This window comes from Poecilia reticulata, linkage group LG1 (genome assembly GCF_000633615.1).
Source record: "Poecilia reticulata strain Guanapo linkage group LG1, Guppy_female_1.0+MT, whole genome shotgun sequence".
Taxonomy (NCBI): domain Eukaryota; kingdom Metazoa; phylum Chordata; class Actinopteri; order Cyprinodontiformes; family Poeciliidae; genus Poecilia; species Poecilia reticulata.
Window position 1 is genome coordinate 26,005,376 of NC_024331.1, and position 10,804 is coordinate 26,016,179.

At 41.8% G+C, this 10,804-nt stretch overlaps 1 protein-coding gene across 5 annotated transcripts in view; it reads left to right on the forward strand.

The window, feature by feature from the left end:
* ttbk1a (tau tubulin kinase 1a) overlaps positions 1 to 5,707 on the forward strand; it is a 61,621-nt gene extending 55,914 nt beyond the window's left edge. For all 5 annotated transcript variants that reach the window (XM_008417427.2, XM_008417420.2, XM_008417423.2 and 2 more), the window contains 2 exons: positions 1,977 to 3,433; positions 4,350 to 5,707. In XM_008417427.2, the coding sequence (XP_008415649.1) occupies positions 1,977 to 3,433; positions 4,350 to 4,752 (1,860 nt within the window). In that variant the 3' untranslated portion in view covers positions 4,753 to 5,707. The remainder of the gene's footprint in view (positions 1 to 1,976; positions 3,434 to 4,349) is intronic.
* The last annotated feature ends 5,097 nt before the right edge of the window (positions 5,708 to 10,804 follow it).

The window sequence follows — 10,804 nt, forward strand, 5'->3', positions numbered from 1 at the left end:
ATGTAAATGTGTGTACAGGCTGATGAATCTTTATGAGGGGAAACACTTGAAAATCACCTGATATTAGACTTTGTGCTAAAGATAAGCTCTGCAATGCATTTTTTGTGCCTTTTATATCAATGTATGTAATCTAGACAATCTTGAAAAAGCTTGTGTACAACCAAAATGAAAATAAAATGGTTCTGTGGCAAATGGATTGGTTGGAGTCGGATTTTTATTCTTAATTTTTTGGCACATTGTTTCTTATTTGTTGTTGTGAAGTTAAACTGGAATCATATTTTAAAAGAAACTCTGCTCCAAACTGCCATGTAACTAAGAAAAAACAAGAATTGTGAAGGAAATTAATTGTTTCCTCCATCTAATAGTTGTTTGATATTAGCATATATATTATAATTTCGTAATATTATTGTTCTCCTATTGCATGGTTGCATTTCTTTGAGTGCTAAGGCTAGTTAGCATGGCCATCGATAACGGCGGATAAACAATTTTCCTGGAACCGTGAGTTGTTTCTCCGCCATAAGCACATTGAGCAGCGCATACACACGATTGATTGACAACACTTCAACCTTCCTCCTGTCTCTGATTGGTTGTTTTTGACCGGAAGTGTTGCATTTTTGCAAATTGCTAAAGCAGCACTGGGAGGAAGTGGAAGAGCTTTATTTATTTATTTATTTATTGTCTCCAATGACAGTTTTAACTAAATATGTTTTTATTCACAACAAAGAATTATATTGACTTGAATGGAAATCTGCTCACTCCTCAGCGGCTTCAGTCCAGCTGAAGGAAGGATGTCATGTCTCTTTTAAAACTAGAAAACATCTACCATCAATCAATCAATTACTGGAACTCCTTGAAAACAATTACACCAGACTGAATAAAAGCATTGTGTGTGTGTTTGTTTTTTCTGCTTTGTTGTTTTGTCTTGTCTCTGTTTGGGATTTAGTTTGGTTATAAGCTGATGTTTCAAACTGATTACTTGAATTGATCTGTTTGGTATTTTCTGTAAATATCAGTTGTATCTCTTGAGCCTGATGTGTCAAAAAGTTTCACGTTGTAGCTTTAAAGAAGCTGCTGACATTTTGTGCACTGTAGAACATTTAAAGTTGGTTTAACTTGAAAACGAAAGTCCACCTGCTGCCTTGTAATTTAAGTAACAAGAAAGTTTTTTTGGTTTTAATTCAGAAACTAAAGTTCATGAAGTTGATTTAACAGCAAGAGACAAGTTGTCTAAACGTCGCTTTTTAAGTTCGTCAATCTTGAATTGTGAGTTTTAACTTAATGCTGCAATTTAAACCAAATCATTATTTCACAATATGCAATAAAATAACTGTCCTCACCTGGTTAAAGAGCCACATTTCTCTATTATTTCACTCACAATATCAAGTTAAGATATCAACTTATTTTACTTTAGAATAATTTAAATTTTTGTTTCAAATTGCATGAACAAAATTTCTGATCTGATGATGAATTTTATTAAACTTCACAATGAATTCGGCTCAGAAACATTCAGTGTGATCAGGACTTTATCTTCAAGCTTTAAAATAAACATTTTTCTTAATAAAACACCAGAGTCAGATCAATGTAACGCACTTCCATCTCAGGACAGAGAAACGTGCCACTAAGCATTCTGGGAAATAGTTCCCACTCCTGTCTTTTTCTCCTTTCAGTTTTTTAGGTGCAAACCTAAAAACTCTAGTTTATTCAACTCTTGGAGGTTTGACTAAATTAATAACAAGTTAGCAACTTACTGCTGTAAGTTTATCTTTCACAAATTCACATTTAGGCTCAAAATCGAAAACTGGATACATTTATTTGACTTAAAGACTAGAAGATAATAGAAACAACTAAATGCGGCTCAAATGTTTTACAGTGTACAAACCAGTGTTATAATGCTGTATCATATCTTTTTTTTCTGGCCAGAGTTGCTTTAATCCAGATTAAAACTGTAATAAAATATTCTTTTGTCCTTTTCGCAGGTCTTGTCTCCCACGGAGCAGAACATCCCGTCTCCGTCCTCTCCAGACTATCGAACAAAAGCTCAGGGTGATGAGATGGAGCACTTCCACATCCTTCCTCAGCTGCAAGCCAAGAGGGCCGACTTTCTCACCGTCATGCTGACCGGTACGCTGCCTCAGCGCAGGAGCTTCGCCACACCCGACGAAGAGGTACCAGAACCTACTGGGCCGAAGGACGACGACGTCACAAAGAGCGAGTCCAACAGCGAGGCGAGTCAGAAAAGCACCGAGCGCAGCCAGGATGCTGCGCCTTCAACACTGATGGCTGAGGACCAGAGGGGCCCGAGGGAGCACGCTTCGGCTGCTGATGCAGACCCGGATCTGGAGGACGCATCCAAAACTCTGGTTCTGTTCTCGCCCGGAGACACTCGCAAGTCTCCCTGTGGCGGGGAAGCTGTCCTGGAGGGGGAACTGGCCACGCCAAACGCTCTAAATTCTCGTAATGACCGCTTACTGACCGGGGAGGGGATTCAGCCTGAACTGTCCGAGACGGGCCGTCTGTCACCGGCCCTCCGCTCAGAACTGAGACCCTCCACTCCCATCGCTCCTGGGTCACCGCCCTTTACCAAAGTCGAGCGCACTTTCATTCACATCGCAGAGACGTCACACCTCAACGTTATGTCTTCCAACGGTCACTCTGCGAAGGAGAGTGACCGGGAAGTCTTAACCGCCACGAGGGAATCGGCTGCAGACGTTGACAGGCAGGAGCAGGAAGTTGCATCATTGTTGAAAGAAACTAGAGAGGAGAGTGTGCCGGACCAAACCAGTACAGAGGCTAAGCAACCAAAAACCGAAAACGGCCCGTCAGCCGTCTTCCCCGTGTCCATGGACTCCTCTAAAGTCACCTCACCGGTTCACGATCGTAAAGATGCGTCCCAAGAAGCGAAGAAGCAGCTGTCGGCCAGCGAGGAAGCTGTAAAGCTTCACCCTGCTGGGTCAGAACCGTCAGTGGGCGCCAAGCCCAGAATCCGGAGCAGAATCCCAATCCTAATCTCTGAAGAGGACTCGGGCTCAGAGCAGTCCTCCTCCCTCTCGGCCCGACTTCGGCTCCAGCAGCGCGCCCGGCAGCTGGACCTGGCGCGCCTGCTGGTTCAGAAGCAACAGGGCCGCTGGATGAGGAGGAGGATGCTGTCTGGCACGTCTTCATCGCTGTCATCCGGGGACGACGAGCGCTGGAGGGCATCGGAGACTTTATCCACAACGGGATCGGAGGAGGACGTGCATGTCTCGGACGAGTCCAGGAGGAGTTCGCGTCTCAAACCGACTGAAGAGCAAGGCTCCAAAGACTGCAGGAGCAAAATCCCTCGACCTGTCACCCCCATAAAAAGACCACCAGGGGGCGCCACTGCTGCTGCCGCCTCTCCGCTCTCTTTGCCAGATGCCAAAAATACAAAAGGAGTTTCATCTGTCATCAATGGGTAAGCCTGTTTTTATTTATATACAGCACCTTTTAGATAAAGGTAATTATGTACATAATGATAAAAACAACACGCAATAGCTTTTAAGCTAAATGTAATATTAACTATAATAATTGCACCAAACTGCACCAAAAATAATATAGTAATATAGTAGAATAAAATGATGAAGCGAAAATAAGATGACACTAAAATATCACAACAGAAAAGTTACCATATCAGATCTCAGTTTAATGCCAGTGAATAAAAATAAGTTTTAAAAAGTGATTTAAAATGACCCAGATGTGATCTGGATGGGTAATGATCCCGGAGAAAACACTGGAAATCCTGACCTCCTTTATCCTTAAGTCGAGTCAGAGGGACGTTTAATAGCAGCTGATTATTTAATCTTAAAGTTTTGAGTGAGTTGGAAGTGCCTTACATTGATCTGACTCTTTATTGTTGTTTTATTGTCTTTATATTTATTTTAAAGCCTGAGGATAAAGTCCTGTTCACACTAAATGTTTCTGAGCCGAATTCATTGTGATGTTTAATAAAATTCGTTATCAGGTCAGAAATTTTGTTCATGCAATTTGAAACAAGAATTTTAATTATTCTTAAGTAAAATAAAATACATAGTTATTTTAACTTGATAAATAATAGAGGAATGTGGCTCTTTAACCAGGCGAGGACAGGTTTTGTCTTGCATTTTGTGAAATAATATTGAATTGAGTTACAACTCACAATTCAAGATTAACAACTTGTCTCTTGTTGTTAAATCAACTTCATAAACTTTAATTCTGAGTTAAAACCAAATAAATGTTCTTGTTCAGTTAAATTGCATTTTCCAGGCAACAAGTGAACTTTCATTTTCAAGTTAAACCACCTACAAATGTTTTACAGTGCGTGAATAACTTAATATGTGCTCATTTCTCCACAGAAGTCAGAAAGCTGGACTAGCCACCCAAAAGAAACCTAAGCCCGTCTCATCTCGGTCCTCCTCCTCCTGTCCTCGTCCATCAGCCGTCTCCGGTCCACACGGCAGCCCACGGATGCCCCTACGTGCCCTGCTGGGAGGCCGCCGCAGCCTTAGCTCCACCCACTGCAGGACTGACAGCCCCTCTCCTCAGAGGACGTGCCCGTCCAGGCAGCCCCTCTCGGTCCGGGCCCCCACTGTTCCCATGCTGCCACCCAGAACTACAACAACTATGCGTCGCAGCGCCTCCCAGGAAGCCACAGCGCAGACCTCCACAGCCGCTGCGCCTGCCAGGCCCAGGTCGAAACCCGCCGGCGGGGCTAAAGCGAAAGCGAATGCCAGGGATAAGGCGGTGCCTGCTAGATAATACAGAGGGACTCGGATCTGAGACCTGTTGGTGTGTTATCAGTCTCCTGTCAAGCTACGCCTCAAAGGTTTTCACAGCAAGAGACTCTGGTGTTACAATAACCTCAAATTCATCTAATGGAAACGGACATTGTATGTTTTTTGAAGGACAGCGAACTGAACTTTATTTGGGCTTCCAGTTTCCTGACTGACTGTCGTTCGGGAGCGTTGCTGCCACGGTGCTACGGATGCCTCTGCTGCTCCCTGGTTGATCCCTGATTTAACTTCCTCTTCTTCCTCCAGCCGAGAGTCATGGCCCCCGTTTTCAGATATTCTCACATAACACAGTATTCCCAGCTTTCCACAACTATGCTAGTCTTCTGTCAACAATACTCTGCTTGGTTCACATTGCATGGTAAAGTATATCACAAATGCATTGAATCTGTAGAGGGAAAACTGTATTAAAAGTGGTTTAATATAGATCTTCCCATCTTATTTTCCATAAATAAGCCAAATTGGAGTGGATTTAGCGCCGCGTTATGTTGGCATGTAAAAGATTCCCAAATATATTCTGAACTCGCAGTGAATGAAGAGAAGCATAAAGAACGGACTCCAAGAGAAACTCGCCTCCTCCTCATGGTGTGACATTGGGCATGCTTTACACATTCTATTTTTGAGGGTTTATTTTGTTTATTCTCTAAAATTGTACATAACAGAATCATTTCCATGAAAGACATCTTTATTTTTTATCTTGCCAAGCGAATAGTAAACCCGAGTCTTCAACCTTGTGTTCCAGTGTGTTGGTAATAGGCCATTTTTTTTCTTCTTCTTTTGATCGCATGAGAAAAACAGGGTTTAACCATGAGAGGAAGTTATTCCTGCTTAGATTTGGTGCAAACTTGTGCTGAATGTTGGAGCCTGTGTTAGTCTGGGGCTGCAGGGCACTGAGCTGTGAAGTAAAGTCTTGGTGATGTGGAGCCGTGTCCTGTCGTTCTTTATTTCATGGTTTTTCTGACACATGCAAACAGAGGCAAACTGGGAAATCACAGAACGGCCGGTGCTCCATTTTTTGAATCTACTGTTTCAGACTATTACATATTAGGTGTAACAAATTTCAGCCAAAACAACTTTTTTTTTAGGTGTAACAAATTTCAGCCAAAACAACTTTTTTTAGATTAATCTAAGAAACTTCCTAGAGAAAAACTGCTGAAAAATTTCTGAGTTTGAAAAGTAAAAAATATTCTAGAAAAAATTGTGGAGATTTTGAAATTTCTAAATTTCAAAAGTTGAAAATGTTTCAATTTTGAAACTCAAAAATTTCCCATTTTTTCTAGAAAATTTGAGATGAATCTCAAAATGTCAGTTTTTCTGAGAAAAATTTCAGCTTTTGAAATTGAGTTTTTTATTATTATTATTATTATTATTATTATTTCTTAGATTCATCTCCAAATTTCTGAGTTTTTTTTTCTAGCAAATTTTCAACTTTTAAAAGTATTTTCAGTTTTTTTATGTACAATAGTAGTAGTTTCCCATTCCCGTCCAGTAGGTGGCAATAAAGCGTCTTTAAGTTGGATGTCAGTCGGGATGCAAATGCTCAGTTTAAGAAGAATAAGAAGGAAAAGGAGACGCAAACAAGACTATAGTAGTAAAGTATGAAGAGTCAAAGCTGTCAAAATCAAGAATAAACAAATAATAATAGATCTTTCACTATGTGGTACATGAGAACGTAGCTCTAATTTCAGACATCAGAATTTTAACAAGTTCCGAGGAGAAGTACTCCAAAAGCATGCATGGACAAAGCATTAAGAGCTGCAGTTTGGTCTCATGTCCGCTAGAGGCTGCTGTAGCATGTACAAGTCTGCCCGTCAAAACATAACTTTTCTTAATCTAGACATTTTCTCCTTTTAGTTTGATGTGGCTTGTTTACGTTAATTTACCACTTCCAAAGCACATGGAATGCAATTAATCACCAATTTACCACCTTATTTTGTATCTTTGAAACAGGGAGATGGAATAAGGGCTCACTCTGCCCACTCCTTGCATCATCCTGATTTTATGCTAAAACCTAAAACTGTGAAACATTTTCACAAAATATATACTTTTTTTTTTATTAAGGGGTAACACTAACATCAGAACGGTTATATTGTTTTTTCCTTTTGCAAATGCCATTTCCAAAGGTTTTAAAACTACTTATTGACTCTGAGCTAAAAATGTTTGAAAAACTAACAAAATTCTTTTTCTATTTGCGTGGAGGAGTAGTGAAGCAGTAAGAGCTGCAGTTTAGGGTCATGTCCACTAGAGGCTGCTGTAGCAGTTGTTATAAATCTGTCTCGCCAAAACCTATCTTTTCTTAACCTAACTACTACTTTATGCTGCATAGAATGAACAAGAAAAGAAGTGTATAGATATATGCATTAGTGTCACGTTATGTAAATGATGTGTTTATATTTACAGCAACACCAAAAGAAATGGTCTGTTACAGGCACGTGCAGAGGGGGGGCTTGAACACCTGGCGTTAGGTAAATGTATCTTGAAGGAAAATAACACTTAAATAAAAGTCCAACAAGGATATTCATTTAGAATTAAAAATAACTCACCCTGAATTACCATGATAGATATAATGTATGTAATAAAAGTGTGTCATTAACAAAAATAAAAGCCGGCATTATAGTCATTACCCCGTTGCAGGTCTGATACTGACGACTCACCAAGCTCCTCGATGCACCAGGTTTAGCAAAGGTCCGAATAAGTCAAACCTCCTCTAGCAGCTTGTTGCTCCGTGCCTTTCTCAAAGGCGGGGAAAGCGCAGCTAGCTCCAAACAGCGGGGCCCGTGCAGGTGTAGCGGGCCTGTCCCTCTCCACCGCTCCAGCTCAAACCTCCAGCGTCCAGCTCACCGCTCGCTCCAACCTCGCTCCTCCAGCAATCCCCTGGTCCAAGTGCACACCTTGGCTGTGGCACCTTTCCAGCAGTTCGGTCCACAAAACAGCTCACACAAAAGCGTCCAGCCAACTCCGTCGAGTTTCCCCGTCCTCTCTCCCTCTTTTCGCGGCACTCCCGCTAGTCCCGCCCCTCAGTCAATCCAAATTCAGAAAAAGTGCAATCACCCAATAAAAATCGATCTTGGGCAGAACAACCCAGAAAATACCCAACACTATAGTCTCTCACACTCTCGCGCTGAACTGTCTTCACAGACAAACTACACAGTATGGTTCTTTCTTAAAGTGACAGAACACATTTTAACACATTTTACTTCAACTATTGTCTTTTTAAATCAACTCTTTATTTTCTTTACTCTTTTAACCCAGTGTTTCTCAACCTTTTTCGGGCCAGCGCCCCCCTAGCCTTTATCCAGGTCCCTCACCGCCCCCCACCAAAAAATTTGTAGGCTACTTTGCACTGACTATTATTTTATTATTAATGTTACTATCATTATTGTAGATGTTTTGAATCGGCGCACCGATTATGTTTTCCCGTACACTTCGCGCCCCTTACGCTCCTTCACCTCGCGCACATAACGAGGTAAATGTAGCGAGTTTTGCCCTAAACGTATCGGCGTCTGGAGGAGGGGGGTTGGAGTGGGGGCGAGCGTATGTTTCTACGCTCCTTTGTGGGGTTGTGCCGATTTATGTTTTCGCATCTACCTGAATAATGTGTAGTTGCGCCCCTGCCCATGGCACTTCAACAATATTATTTTACCTTTTGTCTGGAAATAGTGTCTGTTTTTTTGCCATACAGTCTCTGTATTAATTATTGGTCAAAAGGTCTTGCCATACCAGTTTATTCCTCCGTATTTACTTTAGTTTCTTAGTTTATTCTTGCATTTTGTTTTTCATTCATTTCCATTTAGTTTCATTTGATTAGTATTATCCTCTCTCGGTTTATTGCTATGTTCACTTTAGTTTCTTTCCTGTTGCTAGATTTATTTTATTGTTTATTGATCATCAGTAATATTCATTCATCACCTGCTGCGCCGCTTAATCGTCATGTTTTTCACATCATGTGTTGATTTTTCACGGTTCAGCGTCGGATTAACTGTTTTTATGCCATAATTCACATCTAGTTTGTCGCTACGTTTTGCCCGCTTCTCACGTTTCAGAATTTTGCGCAATGTGCGCGGCGTTTGTTTTTTTTTAACTCCCTAAGATGCAGGGCGGTCGGGAAACATATCTTTGGTGAAAAGGCAGACTGACACAAAACTTTTAAAACAACGGAAACAATTACGGCATTCTGATTATTGAAATTTTAAAGTGTTGTGGTACCGTTGTTCCATCACACCCGTTTCACGTCGGACCACTTACAGCACCGGTGTTAACGCTATAAAATGAACGCTCTCTATCGTGGTATCACCCATGGACGGATTTCTTTATTTAAATGGGTTAATTTTTCAGAGGGATACAAAGTGAAGGTATCGTGATTTTAGTAATTAAGAGCGATTTTTTTGTTGTTTTTCCATGGTAGCAGGCAGCTTTCAAACGGAAATAAAACACTTTTTAATATAAATTGCTGCTTTGACATGATCACAGAACTGCCAAAACGTAGCCTACATAAATACCAGACAAAGTGAATCACAGCAGCCGGTGTAACGCTGAACTGAAGCGGAGCTGCGCCATGAAGCTACAAACACTGAATAGAAGAGGAGCTGCCATCGATACCGTTGCAGCCAAGCATGATTTAATGTTACACAATACATTTTTACCAAGTTGCTCAAAGTCTAAACTGGTATTGTTATGGATTTAAGGTGTAAAGTTTACCTTCGACCAAACGCCCCCCAAAGGCATCCCAGCGCCCCCCTTTTGTAAAAATGTCCGCCAGCGCCCCCTGCCGGCCTCTGAACGCCCCCTGGGGGGCGGTACCGCCCACGTTGAGAACCGCTATTTTAACCCAAGGACCGAGAATTTTATCCTTTTTTAATAAATGAATTCTTTTTAATAAATGCATTTGGATACCTTACATTTGTTATGTTTCTGGGAACCCAGAGGGGTTACACCTATGTCACTGAGGTATTCTCTCAGTTTTGTACTAGAAAGGCAGGTAGTCGGGAGGCTGATGTAGGTTCCTCTTGCCGTAGGTGCTGGAGCCCACGTTTGTCGATGGTGTTACTGGAACGGACCAGGAAGTCTGCTAACCTCTGGGTCACACAAGTAGCTGCACTTTCTCTTCTGTAAGTGATGACTGGAACATATAAAAACAAACAAAAAAAACATTAGTATTTGCTTTTGTCGTGTTTAACACGATAAAGTTTGATGTTCATGAGCGCGTACCTGTTCGTTGCTGTGAGCCCCCCTCTGCGGCTATGTAGATTCTCCAGCTCATTTCCTTTGCTGCTGCTCACCTGTGGCTTGGAGCGGCTGTTAGCTAGCTGCTAGCTAACAACTTTGCTAGCAAAGCTAGATAACTGAAAAGCTTCTTCCATCAATCCATCCATCCATCCATTTTCTTACACCCTTGTCCCTTAGTGGGGTCGGGAGTGTTGCTGGTGCCCATCTCCAGCTAGCGTACCGGGCGAGAGGCGGGGTCACCCTGGACAGGTCGCCAAGTCTGTCGCAGGGCAACACAGAGACACACAGGACACACACTCACACCTAGGGGCAATTTGGAGAGGCCAATTAACCTGACAGTCATGTTTTTGGACTGTGGGAGGAAACCGGAGTACCTGGAGAAAACCCACACACGCACAGGGAGAACATGCAAACTCCATGCAGAAAGACTGGGGCCGGGAATCGAACCCAGAACATTCTTGCTGCAAGGCAACAGCTCTACCAACTGCGCCACTGTGCAGCCCTGAAAAGCTTCTTCCCTGTATCTTTAATGATATCAGTCAATCTTGAGTATTGCTTATGCAATAGGGGCACATCGCCCGATCATCTCCATAATGGATACATGTCTTCTAATTTCTTTTGCTGCATAATGTACATTGCATTTATTCTAGCGTTAGGTAAATGTATCTAGAAGGAGAATATCACTTAAATAAAAGTCCAACAAGGATATTCATTTAGAATTAGAAATAACTCACCCTGAACTTCCATGATAGATTTAATGTAATAAAAGTGTGTCACTAATTAAGGGGAAAAAA